The sequence below is a fragment of the Phasianus colchicus genome, chromosome 1 (genome assembly GCF_987193195.1).
Source record: "Phasianus colchicus chromosome 1, bPhaCol1.hap1.1, whole genome shotgun sequence".
Lineage (NCBI taxonomy): Eukaryota > Metazoa > Chordata > Aves > Galliformes > Phasianidae > Phasianus > Phasianus colchicus.
The window spans coordinates 4,182,881-4,197,899 of NC_143436.1; the positions used below are offsets into that span (position 1 = coordinate 4,182,881).

Genomic DNA, 15,019 nt, shown 5'->3' on the forward strand with positions numbered 1-15,019 from the left:
TTAAAGATACTAAAAGAGATTTTTGAAAAGAAAATTGCAGAACATCTTTTGTTTCTATACCTGTGCTTCCTTATGAGGTATTTGCAGTGTCTTAGCAGGTATTCCTTTGAAGGTCGACAGAGCTTCAGAGACCAGAAATCATCTAATCTCATCTTTGGAGAGCAGGACTTGCCAGGATTTCCTCCAAATAAATAATGAACCTATAGATGAAGATCAAGAAGTTTAACTGTTTACATATATTCATTAGACAATGACTCTCTCTCTTTTTTGGACAAGCTGCTCCAACTTATTATGAGCTTTATTATCCCTACTTTATCCCTTAGAAAATGAGGTTTTCTTAAAGCACTTAAAATTTCAGATAAGACATCCACAGACCAGGCAACCTCTTTCTTTAGGAAAAACTTAGAAGCATGATAAATCTTCAGGTAGATAATACGAGCAGAAGAGGATCTCATCCAACTCTTGTTGCTCTGTTCAAATTAGAGCAAACAATATTCAAACTGATGGATTACAAGCTTCTTTTCAAATCTTGTCCTCAAAGACACCAAATTATCCCCATCACAAGACAAGGAAAAATTAAGGTACCTCAACTATGGCCTCTCTCTATTTAGGTCAAGCAGACTTATATATATATATATAAAATCGAGATTACTCCAGCAACCAGACTCTCTCTTCAAATAAGAAATAGCTATGTTCGTAAGAAAGACTCAGAAAAATGAACTTTCTGGACTAATATTCTTAACTCTAGTCAAAGCACCGTTGATGAAGATGCAGTGCTGAAGGCAGTACAACTCAGGTAAGTAGTCTTCTCCTTGAGTCAGAGAAGACCATGGTGTTCTCCAGACACCCCTGGAAGAGGGAATGGGGGAAAGTCCTAAAGATGCTCAAAATGAAGTGACAACTAGCCCAGTCCAGCACAATCTTGGGAGATGACACAACCGACCTGTGTTTCCTACATGTTATGAAAGCTCCCAAGACCTTATTTTTCTGTGAAAGACAAATTTATTTCCATTGTCTTTGGAAGGGCAGACTTATTTCACCTGTATACAACAGTCTAGCTGCAAGGTGTTTGATGCACTGCCTGGGCACAAAGGAAGAATTAAAATAAAAAGACATAAGTATAATGTTAAGAGTTGAGAAAAATTGTAATGCTAAGAACAGTGGAATAGCTGAAAAAGAAAAAACAAATCTTATTTGGTACCAGATGTCACATCCACTGCTGTGACTGATCATGTTCAAGAGTTCTAGTAATCCAGAGACCAACCCTGGTAACACTGAATGCAGTATGCAAAATCCATTTTTTGTTGAAGGTAGCTCAAATGAAGTAGTCTCAAATAGACTTCTGATAATTTCAGAATACAACTTTGAAATGCAAGGCTAGACAGAGAGAGCAAAAAGAGCAAAAAGGACTGTATTTCTCCACTTTTTTTTTCTCCTTCACATCATTTCATATTTCAGGCTCTGAACTGCTGATACTAACCACGACAAAGAGTCGTCAAATATTGAAGTTCAAGAAGTTTAATAGGCTACTTATCTCTACAGCTTTAAAAATAATCACTCGAAACAATGTATTCTACATCCTACTGATGTAGGCTCTCCTTATTTATATCGAGAGGAATTTAGAAAGGTCATTTGAATAGAGGTTTCTAAAAATAAGACTCTTCAAAACAAGCGCATCAAACAGCTCTTCAGATAATGCTGAGCAACTGCCACAATTTAGCAACCTTCACAATAACTTAGAAAATTCTACTATCAATCTCAATCTTATACCTTACACATTAGAAATAAACAATTAAGGGTAGATCAGTATTTATAATCTATCATTAACATGCTCAGTGAAGACAAATAATATCATTGCCATACAGAAGCTGCACCTATTCTCCCTTAAACTTCTCCTTCCATCCACAAGTTTTTCCAAATTCCATAGCTTACTATGGAATTCACACTAAATAAACCAATTTTAAAAACAGTTTAATCACATCCCTGAAAGTTGATGTGAATTTGTCACCATGATTTAAATTCACAGGTTAATGAAGTTATGGTAACCTAATCATTGGGTTTGTGTTAACATGCACAGAGCTCTAAATCTGCTCATCACTCATGTATATACTCATGTATATACATGTATATACTCATGTATATACTCATGTACACATATCATGTATACACTATGAACAGACCAGGTTGCTCAAAGCCCCATCCAGCCTGGCCTTGAGTGCTTCCAGGGAGGGGGCATCCACAACCTCACTGGGCAACCTGTTCCAATGTCTCACCACCCTCACAGTAAAGAACTTCCTCCTAATATCTAGTCTACTTCTACCCTCTTCCAGTTTAAAATCATTTTCACTTGTCCTGTTGCTACATGCCCTTTTAAAAAGTCCCTCCCCAACTTTTCTGTAGGCCCCCCTTCAGGTAATGGAAAGGACACTATTAGATCCCCCAGGAGCCTTTTCTTCTCCAGGCCAGAGCCCTTGCTAGTGAGACTGAGGCAAAGAAGGCACTGAGTATATCAGCTTTCTCCATATCCCCTATGACTGGGTCTCCAGTATCCTTCCAGAGAGGGTCTGCATCTTCTCTGGCCTTCCTTTTATTGCTGATGTATCTGAAAAATTTTTTCGTTGTTCACCTTTATGTCCCCAGGTAGATTTAATTGTATCTGGTTTTAGCTTTCCTAACCTGATCCTTGGCTCTGCCAACATCTTCGTAGTCCTCCCAGGTAACCCGGTCCTGCTTGCACTCCCTACAGACTTTCTTTTTGAGCTTAAGTAAGTCCAGGAGGTCCTTGTTGATACACAATGGCCTGCTGGCATTCCTGCCTGCCTTCCTTTTTCTTGGAATGCAATGTTTCTGGGCTTGGAGGAGATGGACCTTGAATAATGACCAACTTTCTTGGGCATCCCTTCCCACCCGGGCTTTATCTCATGTCACCCTGCCAAGAAGCTCTCTGAAGAGAAAAACATTCCCAACAAGAGAGAAAAAAACAATGACATTCCCAACATTCCTTATTGAAATGTTAATTGTTTGTGAGTACTTGGAGGGAGGAATGCAACAGCTAAACTAAAGAAATAACTCCAAGAGGTCTTGAGCTCAAGCCCCTGAAGATAATGCATAAAGCTGCAGGTGCTCTCAAGTACAAGAGAAGCTAATAGCTTGCTGCCGGACAAGTCTGTATTGCTTTTAAGCGCTATCCACAAGAGGGAAAAGTACAGCCCATTTCCAACATTAATGTGTTAGCTGAAACTTATCCATCAGAGTAATCCAAGCAGTTAACACCAGACAAACAGATAATTTCATTGTACTGCCTCTGAAGAAGCAATTACACTGGATGAGCAACAAAAATAAAAACACCGTCTATGTATTTAGACCCTCATACCTTGTGCAACTCATCATAAACCAGTTGATGGGCAAATCTTGGGCAGGGCTCTTCTTCCTGAAGACTTTTACCTGGATTTTCTTTGGCTGCTTGGTCATTTTTATAGACACAAGACCTAAAATATATTGACAGTAAGTACTGATTAATAGAATAGCATTTTGGATACAGCAGAGATAAGGGAAGTCTAGACCACAAACTTTAACAAAAGCACTATTTCAATCACTGATCTTCTCTCCACACAGACTTTTTTGTTTTTGTTTGTTTCCAGCTGAAGGTCCTGCAGAGAGACCTTGACAAACTGGATAGGGAACCTGCCAAGTACATAAAGTTTAACAACAGCAAGTGCTAGATTCTCCACTCAGGATGGGGCAACTCATATTTATACAGATTGAGGATGAGAGGCGTGGAGAGCAGTCCTTTGGAAAGGGAACTTGGGATTCTAACTGATGGTAAGTTGAATCTGAGTCAGTGACATTCCCTGGAAACCATACCCTGGGGTGCACGAGACCCAGCTCTGCCAGCCAAGAGACAAAGAATTGTCCTTCTCTATTCTCTAGTGTGTGGTCTCACCTCAACCACAGGGCGTAGTTTGGGTGCCACAATATAAGAAGGACATAAAACTCTTAGAGAGCATCAGCAGAGCTACAAAGATGGGAAACAAGGACAAGACGTACAAGGAGCAGCTGAGGTCCAAAACCAAGGTGTTTCAGCCCAGAGCAGAAAAGGCTGAGGGAAGGCCTCATAGCGACCTACAGCTCCTCAAAAGGACTGGTGACAGTGACAAGACCAAAGGGAATAGCATGGAGCTCATAGGGGAGGGTCCAGTGGGGAATTAGGAAAGTGTTTCTTGCCTTGAACATATCCTACAGGAAAAACTTCATATAAGGGCTTACCTTCTCCCCCACCCACCTTCCACCTGTCTCCAGTGAAAGAAGAACACAGTTTCCTCCCTTCAAGAGGCTCGTTTCTACAGTCTCTCTAAATACTCTGGGAAAGAGAGCCTAAAAGGAACTGAGCCTTCAAGATTACCAGTGCATAGTTATAAATTATTATAGAGTAACTTGGGAAGTATGACTGTGTTAAGGACTGCTTTCTAAAGAAATCATTCTAGAATTTGGAAGTTTTCCCCTTTAATTGACTTACCAGCTGTTCCTCACAATGTCATAAATCCAGAAAGAATTCCTTACATTCTCTTCTCGCTTCTCCTTATCTTTACTGAGCCCGGACAAGACATGGATTTCATTCAGTTCTGGATCAATGGTAGCCCTTTGAGTGAAACCTGTCATTGGAACTGATAAGAGAAAAAAAAAAAAAGTTAAAGGCTAAAAATAAAGGAGGATACAGGAAAGGATCCAAGCATCAGATAAATGTATTATTACCCTCTCCATGAACTTCCAAGAGAGGAATATGGGGATATTCCAATATCCACAGTAAAGGCACAAGATTTCATTCAATTACCTTCTTAGTATTCTGGATGAAGAGCATCTTCAGTTTAACCTTGTGATTTATTATCCCTATTTACTGTTTAAGTACTTTCACCTCTTCAACTTTCATATAGAACCAGTATCTGGACGGGGTGAACCCAGTATTTTCTATTTTCCACAGTGTTCTCGTTATTTACCACAACTTAAAACTGAAGCATCTCTAAACAGGAGCTATGCAGAAGTTGCTCCTGTTTAGAGAGCTCCTCATATGAGTCCTCCAAAGTCACATGAAAGAGATGAGAGGAAGAAACATCACCCAAAGGTTGATTCCTTCTCCGCTAAGAACAAATCCTGTACAAATTCTCTTATTCCCTTCTTATTTATGATTCCTGGAAGCATATTAAACAACATTCTGAGAGCTGCTGTTTCCTAGAGAAAAGTATAGACAAGGTTTGAAAAACTATTGCCCTCAAAAATGAGAATAAAACTGCACTGCAACAGAACTAGATCTTCGCGAGATAAAAATGGGATGATTTTGTCGTTATCTCATCTGTAAAAGGAAGCATTGATTCCCAAATATTTAATTGAGCGAGAAAGCTCAAAAAAAAAAAAAAATCATGATAAACTTATGATCACACAGCTCACAGCCTCGCATTGTTTTCTTTAGTACAAATATTTCAAGGAAGTTTTCTTTATCTCCTATATGGTTGTGGTATAATTGCTAAGCTACTCTTCTGTTCCACCTTCAGATTTAGAAATATGTTTAAATACTGAGGATTCCAACAGTTTTCACCATAATTCCCTGAAAAAAAAGGTCAGCAAATTTGTTTGGCAGTCCTTTTTGTTTGTTGTATAATTCCCATTTCCTGTTTCCCTAGGCAACCATCCTTCCAAAATGTATTTGTGAAAAACACGTGATCTTTGTTTACGGATCCTGTTTGTCTCATTTCTCTTTCTGGGTCAGTTTACAAAGGCTGGTAAAGGTTCCTGGACTTCAATCAAGATTTTGGCATGAAAAATTCTCAGAACTTTTGTATTTTGCAAATTCTTCCCTGCAATTAACTACACACACAGGCTAGAAAACAAGACCTGTGCTAATAAGCATTTAATATTGCTTTTCAAGAACACACAAAACAGTGTTTTGTAAACCTATTCTCAAATAGACTTGCATCTCATACTTTACCGTTTACATCTGGTACACAAAGAAAGTAATAAATGTCAATTTGAAAATTCTAAGCAGAAAAGTGTTATCAAAATGTTTAGCAAAACTGAAAAGCAAATATTTCTTAAAAATGATTACCTTTTATGTAAATAGGAACTGAAATATATATTGTTAAGTCGTTTTTAGAGGCCTGTCAACCAGTTCCTTGCTTGTTGTTTTTATGGAAAAGCAAGAGGCAGAGTCTTTCAAGCCCTCATCACCGTAAACTTGCCTACTGTGACCTCTATTTTGCCATGACTTCTCAAAGGAAAAGTCATCCAGTTTGTAAGCAAATGGGTACAGAGCAAAGAAGAAAAGCAGGGAACAACACTAGATGTAGAACAACTTTACACTTTGTTTTGTTGGTAAACCATGAGCAAATTTCTGAAGAATCAGTTTAAGGAGTACTGTGAAAGTCACCCAATGAGAGAATTGATAGCAAAAAAGACTAATTTTCGAAAAATATACATATAGCATGTCTTTTTGAATTGTCAGCTACTGAATCATTGACCCAAAAGGATTAAATCCAAGGCATATGTGAGATATTTCTGGTGAGAAGCATCTAAATTTGATCAGCAATGCTAATGTAGATGGAAAATGTCTTCGCAACCCTATCTGCTGCTTTTAACATTCGAAACCATGTCGGGTTATTAGAAAAAAAGCATGCAAATCTTCAGAGCATTAATACCCTAGACTCACTGAAATGAAAATTATTATAATCATGTGGAATACGGTTAGCATATTATCACTGATACAGAAAGCATATGAAACTTGTCTACGGAAGTCTCATCCCTCCTCAAATGTGTTCGGTATCTTTCCTGAAGCTGAAATTATTATTTATATGGTTGGTTGTGTTTTTTTTTTTTTTAACTCCTGGAAATAAAATAGGATTCACATGCAATAACTGCAATCAAACCCAAATTCAAGTAATTCCAAGCTCCCTATAGTGTTATGTGTTCTTGAGACTAAATGCAGAAAGTCTAGAAAAATTTATATCCAAAAAATATATATTTAAACTGCATTTAGTAGGGACTTAAGATGAGGACCAACTTGCATCAACTCTGACCTAAGTAATTAGGCAGAAACCATAGTGAAGTGGACAAAGCACACAAGGCAGAGGAAGCTGACAGCTAGCCTTTTGCAGAAGACAGGAGAAAGACAGATGCAATATAACTTGAGAAATAAAAAAGCACGATAGATGTGGTGAACAAGTTCCTGAAAATAAAACAAAAGGGAAATGAGGCAAACTACCACTATTATAGTAAGAGGGAGATGCTCTGATATTTTACAATAGAAACATCAGAGATGTTGCCTGTAAACTCCAATCCTTGACAGAGCAAAGGGCTACATAAAATCATCATGACTGACAAACACTGCCACTAGGGGGTAAGAGAGATTCATCATTTCCAAGTGCAGCCGGCTTGCAGTCAGCACTGGACATAATTCAAATGATTGAGGTCAGCATATTAGAGAGGGACAACGGCTGTAAACCCTTGTGATATTTAACTAATAAAACATACTTTGGGACGGAAATTAAATTTTGCATGCAAGATGTTAAATTGAATTTATGTCAGTAACAGATTGCTTAGGATCTTTTTTGTTGTTTTTGGTGTTGGTGCAATTTTTTGTTTGTTTATTATTCTAGTAATTATATATTTTTAAGAGTCAGTAAAAAGCATAAACAACATCAGATGGGAAGCAGACAGTAATGCCAGTGGACTTCGAGAGCTAATATTTGCAATGTACTGGATCCAAGAAGTACATAAAGCAGTAAGAAGAGCTGCACGAAAGTTCCCTCACTTCTCTGCAAAAAGTAGATGTAAATCAGCTCTGGAGCAAACCTCCACTGATTTCATGCAGTCTGGAGTTCCTCTCAGGCCCCACTATCACTCAGATCAGCTGCAGGCAGACAGCTTGAAGGACAAAACAGCAGCTGAGGATGTAGGGCTGGTTGTTTTGAACACGATACTGGCCCGTTGCATAGTGATATCAGCTTGGCTTCTATGACAGTACATCACAGATTGAAGAGGAAAAGCTGTGCAAAGAAACTGCTAAACAGAATGCAAAAATCAAAAGCACGTCCAGAAGAAAGTGAATGTTTTTCACGTGCTACTGCACCCTTTTCCCGTAATCTCATTAACTATCCCAGTACAGACAGATAATAACTAATTGAAAGCAAGGGATCTGAATCCTCTCTCCAAAACTTGGTATTTTTGTTTTATCTAGTAAAAACAAAAAGCTTAACAGCCTCCATATTTGAAACACTAAACAGCTAACCAGGACTTGAGTTTACGTAACTGGCTGCATTCAAAACAAGCAAATGAGGGCTGCTCTGAAAGTAATGCCTCTTCTTTTATTATGTCAGCCCATGACGTTGGCAGTATGTCAGTAGAGGTTGAACCTTCCTGCAAGCACTGTTACATTTTGTTGCCACATGACAGATGACAGTGGAGAGAATGGCATCTGATATGGAAGCGCATATGAAGCAAAGGCGTGTTACTGAATTCTTCTCTATGAAAAAAAATCACATCCGTTGACATTCATCAATGCTTGCTGAATGCTTCTGGAGACCAAGCAGTGAATACAAGCTCAGTGATGCAGTGGGTGGTGTGCTTCAGCAATGACTCTGTCATAGCAACTGTGAAACAGTGGGTCACGTCCAGCAGTGCAGGTGAAAATGTACAGCTAATGGTGCTGGTGACCATGCTGGAAAACCGTGCTTTGTAGTCAAGAATTTGCTCCATCAGATAGTGTTCCTGTGCTCTATGCATCTACTGTAGTGTCCATGGAAATAAGCAGGAAGTCTTACTTTCAGAATAAACGACGTAATTCCTGAAAAAGCTCTGCTAAAATGCTGAGTAACCACGTACAGTGTCAATTCAGTCTTCTAGAAAAGTGACACCTAATCATGCAACAGATATGTTCCTACTACTATAAACCCTACTTAAAGACGTTCTTTTTTTTTTTTATTACAGTGATCGTTTCAGCAAGCTGAATATTTTTTGGCTTGCGTGTACAAACAGCTAGAGTTGTTTCAAGCACAATGTTGACTGCTGCCAGTATCTAAGCAAGAGGAAAAACAGAGCTCTCACACAGAGGCAGAGTTTGCCAAGCAATAAGCTGGAGTTCACATAGAGGAGGATTTCATAATACTAGACAGAGGTTTGGAAATTAAATCCCATCTCTTACTGGACAAGAAATTATAGCAAGTTTTTAAACGTGTTCTGAATACACAATTGGCAAATGTAATATGAAACCTCTAGTTGCCAATCGCTTCTGGAGGATTCACTAAGGGAAGCAAGTTCACTGATATGGCACTATAGTGCCACCTAAATTACAATTCCCTCAGAACATGCTACCAGTAATTCTGCTACAAGCAAGATGCAAGCATCCTCCTCCTCATGATACCCATGATTAAAAGAGCAGAGAGAGCTACATCACTCTACTGCTGTTCACCAGAACCTAGCACATTCCTAAAAGAAAAATTTGAGGGAAAAAAATAGCAGTGTGTCAGCAAGTTGCTACATATTCCTCCTTGTAATTCATAAAGCTGAAGCAGCACCCCTCCTGAACTTTAATGGAGCAAAGTGACAGAGACAGTATTCAAGCCAGCTGTTGACACAGCAAGATAATAATTATTCTCTTGGATTTTTCATGATGAGACTGTGTTTGGAAGCCAGCCAAGGAGCAGCAAGGAGACCATGTGAACTGTTTGGTTGTTACATTAAAAAAAAAATAACAAATGAGCAATCCTGATGTTCAGTGAATAAGCTTTCTCCCAAGGAATGAGAAACTTTGTAGAAAGCAGATCATTTAGTAAATTCAAATGGAATTCTGCTCAGTCTTCCCTGTAGAGCGCTCTTAAGATTTGGTGACTGCCAAGTCTCCTCACCTTCAAAGAGGAAACCAAGTGTTTTTAGATTGGTTCAGAGAAGCACCTTACAAGAATGAAAAAAAAATAACGTACATCACCAAAAAAGTACTTCCATGTTAAAAGATATGCTGGCCAGTGGCAGGACAGACCTTAAAATGAACACAGGGCAAAACATGTCAGATGTCAAACAGACAATCAAAAGGAGATATGCAGATCAATTGTCCAAGCTGGCTCCAAACTATGCTTTTTATTTTGATTAATGTTTTTCCAACAGTGTTTTGCTTTACATCAAGACTTCCCAGATTAGGTAGTGTCGTCTCTGTCCGTGGTCCTTATCCATGAAAACTCAGCTCTGAAACACGCCTGACTTCCTATATCCAATGAGCATCTGCCCAAACAGAGCTGGGAAAGCTTGACAGGGAATTAAAAATACATATATATAGACAGTTTGTCCTTAAGTACTACTTCACAATTAAAAGGAAATATAAGAATACACAGGGTTTGCTTTTGTTTGATTTTGTTAGTTACTCAGTGGATACAGGATGATCTCTGCTCTCCTGCAGCAGGAAATTCTCCCTCTGACACACCACCTGAGTCAGGGCCAAACAGGATTATCACAGGAACCTTGACCACAAGTGCTCCCATCAGCTACATTAGACCTGAAATGACCGCCCACGATTAGTCATACGCTGTGTGCTGAGCAAGTCAGGCAAGCTGTCAATATAAACTTTTAAAAACATGTGATATCAGTGACATCTCTAATCCATATGTATGCCTCAGACAAACTCGTGGCTTGTGAGATTTTTTTTTGTTGTTTTTGTTTTGATTGACTTTTTTCGGGGGCTGGTTGTTTAGTTTTCATTCTCCCCCCTATGAATAATTGTAAGTCTATAACTGCTCTAAAAGGATTCATCCACCAACATGCACATTCCTGCCTCTTTAACTACACGCTATATGTCCTCCAATTTCATCACTACTGCCTTGGTTCTTATCAGGCTCATTATCACAATTGAAATCTCCTTTCCTCAGTCCCATTTTGGCCATTTCTCTAGCTGACCTAATGAATTTCTTGCTTGTGATACTTATCACACAGGAGAAAGATAACCAATATGAATGACTTTATTTTGGTGCCCTCCTCTTACAATAGGGAGAAAGCACTAGTGTTTTGGATGCATTGAGGTGGAGAAAACACCAGCGCTCACCCTGCAGAAGAGGCAAGTGCAACTGGAAGACAAAAAAAGACGTGAGACTTATCTATGCTCAAAGCAGACTCAGTAACAAAAGAGTTTTAGTAGGCAAATCCTGGAGAGCTCTATTTGCAAACCAATCTTTCAGAAGCTGTACCTTGGTCAAATTTAGTATTTTCCAAATAAATAAAGTATGTCTAAACTTGCTACAGCTTGCAGTCCTTTATCTCAAGCACATTATCTACACAAGGAATTGATTTTCCACAAGCAACACTTAAAGTACAACTAAGAGTAAAGAATGACTAAACAGCATCAACAACTCATCCACGAGATGAGACAGCAGCAAAACCAAAACATCACCATAATTTTCTGATATGGTATCCACTTCATATTACTGATATGCCTTTAAGTTTTTCTACATTTTTTCCAGTTTTCTCACTGCTGCACTGAAAATTTTAAACAAATGAACAATTACGTTTTTAGATAAAATAAAAATCAGAATAGCTCAACTAAGAATAGAACTGAATGCCATATGCGAGCCAGGAACAAAGTGTAATCATGGGACTTTATAGGAACATTTAGGTCAGGCACCTTCAACTTGACTCATCACACCAAGCAGCATAAAACTCCACAGCAACAAATCACTGAATCACTTAGTTCATGCAGATCAAACCAACATATCATCACCTAACAAGAACACAGAGACTTGCTTTTTTAGGGTAAAAATACTGCTATCAATATTTACTGTCTACATGTATCAGGCATGTTTCTCTGCTCCTGTTAAGACATACCGAATATTCTTACAAAAGCGAAGGAAACATTGGAATCTGTTTGTTTATTTTTCACACATACAAGAACAGTGAACTGAAAATCTTGTGAATTATTTTCAATGACTCATTTCTTACCATGCCTACCATTCACCACTCAGGGGCCTGCGGGAATGGCAAGGAAGGTTAAATACTCGATTCCCATTTGCGTAACTGAACCTTGCAGATAATATATTCACTGAGAAGCGGTGCTTTATGTCTTTACTAGCTTTAAGACAAGCTCAATAACTTTAAATATGAAGTTAACACCAATGATAGTTCACAGCCACATATTTTAAAGCTTCTGGCTATTAAGAAAAGCAAAATGGAAGAATGCTAGTAAAGCCGTAAGAAAAAAAGAACAATACAAAACTTTGAAAGCTCTAAGGACCACAGTATGTGGGTGTGTACACAGCAGCATCAGGCAACATGCAGGCACCTTATTAAATAAGACTGTCAACAATACAAGCTGTTTCTTTCTGGGAAGCAATGAAGTAAATAAATCACTCCAGAGAATAAGTGTTTGAGTACTCTTCTCCCTCACTGACATATCTAAATTGAATGAGCAAACAGTAACTCATAACTATCAATAATTCACTTCAGAAGTTCAGTAAAATTAAGCCTGATCAAAATAAGGAGGGAAGCCTAGATTTAAGGTAAAATCAACTTCTTGGGATTTTGGTTGCTGGAAGAACAGTAAACAAGATCAAGCTTGTTATTACACTACATATAATACTGGAAGCATTAATAAATTCTCTCATAGTAAACAGTGCAATGCAAATTTCAACTTCCAAGCCATAGGCTCAAAAACCAGAGAGGAAAACAATATGCTTCATACAAGCAGAAATCCTATTTTCCAAAATGACCATTCTTCTCCCTTTGTGCCACATTTGAGGAGAAAGAGCTTAAAATCAATTTTTTATGGCCATGTCCTCTGGGTGTTTTTAGAGGATTCTGGTATACAGGACTTCTGTATATAGTTCCAGGTGGCATGAACCATGCAGAACTGAAGCTTTACTCTATACTGCTACCAGATTTAGCTCCCCTTCCTCAATTTAGAGAAACTATATCAGCACATGTGCAGCAGAAACCTCATTTTTCTCATCAGCTCTGATCAGGCAAAATAACCTTTGCCCCTCTGCTCCATTTCTCCGGACATCCTACCTGCCTTTCTGCATCTCAAACCAAGCTAATGATTACTGTTTCACAGCACCTTTCACTTTATAGAACTTAAAAAGCTGTTCTCTCCTTCCCTGTTTCCACAGACAATTATTTTTTTCTCTCATCTTCGCTGAAATTGCAAATAATGTTCTCCTAAGTTTAATTTTGCTGGGTTTTTTTTTTGTTGTTGTTTTTGTCTTGTTTTTTTTTCGATAGGCATATGGTTTCATGCATCAATTATTTGTATTGCGCTAAAAGATAGAGATATCGAATGACGAGAAGGACAAAAGAGCTGGCATAAGTTTAACCTATATACTGTGGAGTTCACTTGGGTACACAGGGCTGGTTAAGGATGCTAACCTGATACCACAGGTCTCTGCAGTTGGCCATTCACCTACTTAGCAATATATTTCTCATTCGTACCAATGTGAAGACATTACTTTGTAGTCATACTCTTACCCATCCCTGAATCTTTCTTAGTACCATCTGATATGATATCCACATGGTCGCTGTCTACATCGTAGCTGAAGAAATCATTCAAGTAAGTTTTTGATCTCTGGCCACCAAATACGTATAAGCAGCGATTTTTCTAGAAAGGAAGAAAAAGGTATTCCTTAACCAAGTTCTTTATTTCTGTTTCACAGAACCATTAATGAATGAAAGAATAACAGATTTTTCTTCTAAATTTAAAATCATGCTTTTAATTTGGTAATCATCTATTACTTCCATATCCGCAAAGATTCACAGAATTATGCACAACAGTTTATTATTCACAGACTTAGTAAAAGCTATATAATTCTTGATTTCATTCTTAATCTTTTTCATTCCTGAAGTCATGTATTTTCAGTTTCAAGAGCTATACCACTGAGGGCTTCACGTTTCTCCACCCCAAACAAATGCAATTTTAGAAGACATTATTTTCTCAGTCTAAGTAAGACTATAAACCTGGATCCAGAGTATCGATTCCAGAGTAACCAGGCAAATTTCACACAGTAATGGTTATAGCCCTGCCAATCAAACTGTAAGGTCAGAATTTTGAAATGGCAATTCATTTTTCAAGTCCAATACAGAAGAGCAGCAGTCTCAAGGGACACAGGGATAGCCTCAAGTTGCACTAGGGGAAATATAAGACTGGATGTCAGGAAGAATTGCTTTATAGGAAGAGTAGTCAGGCATTGTAACAGGCTGCTCAGGGCAGTGGTGGACCTTCCCATTCATGGAGGTATTTAAGAGATGTGCAGACATGGCACTAAGAGGCATTGCTTAGTGGCAGAATTGGCAGCATTAAGTGCTGACTAGACTTGATGATCTTAATGGTCTTCTCCAATCTAAGTGATATTGTTTCAAAAAAGAACCCTACTAGATAATTTCACAGTTTAAACCAGGAACAAAGAAATTAAGAGTAACTATCCAGATACCAACACACTAAGAACAAATAAGAACTAAGGCAAATATGCAGCAAGCCAGCTTTATCACTTCTTTCAAGCTCATCAAGTAGAAGGCCCATAAGAGGCAGACTGTTTTTCTTACAAAAGATTGAGAAAACAGTAAAGTACCTAAATTGTCATCAACTCTGCTTGTCGAAATCTGTCGTCTTAAGTTTACCATAGGCATATTCTTAAATCCTCTGGTAACTATGCAGAATCGTGTGGCAGTATTTTCTTTTCTTTTTTATAAAATCAAGTTTTAGAACTAGAGTCATTAAAAGCAAAAATGGTATTGAAAGCTCTAAAAGCATAGCAATCACTATGAAACCTCCGATCTTTCATTTGAAAGGGAAAACCTTTTGAAACTGGTCAGTTTTCAATTGTACATCGCAGAACACATGCTGATGCCACAATATTAATTCCAGTTTCCTTCCTCCTCCCATCCCCAAATCAAAGGTCAATATCAGCAAAACTTTGAAAACTCGTTTGCTGCCACTAAGTTCAGTGCAGAACTGCCATTACACCACATCTGCCCATGGAAGCTTCATAGTTGATACAAATTCCCT

The 15,019-nt window shown here is 38.3% G+C and overlaps 1 protein-coding gene across 4 annotated transcripts in view; it reads right to left on the bottom strand.

The window, feature by feature from the left end:
* MKLN1 (muskelin 1) overlaps positions 1 to 15,019 on the bottom strand; it is a 97,814-nt gene that overhangs the window by 13,448 nt on the left and 69,347 nt on the right. For 3 of the 4 annotated variants that reach the window (XM_031609736.2, XM_031609739.2, XM_031609738.2), the window contains 4 exons: positions 13,486 to 13,615; positions 4,517 to 4,664; positions 3,374 to 3,488; positions 61 to 200 (listed from right to left, as the gene is read on the bottom strand). In XM_031609736.2, coding sequence (XP_031465596.1) covers positions 61 to 200; positions 3,374 to 3,488; positions 4,517 to 4,664; positions 13,486 to 13,615 — 533 coding nt within the window. The remainder of the gene's footprint in view (positions 1 to 60; positions 201 to 3,373; positions 3,489 to 4,516; positions 4,665 to 13,485; positions 13,616 to 15,019) is intronic. The other variant, XM_031609737.2, reaches the window with a different exon arrangement.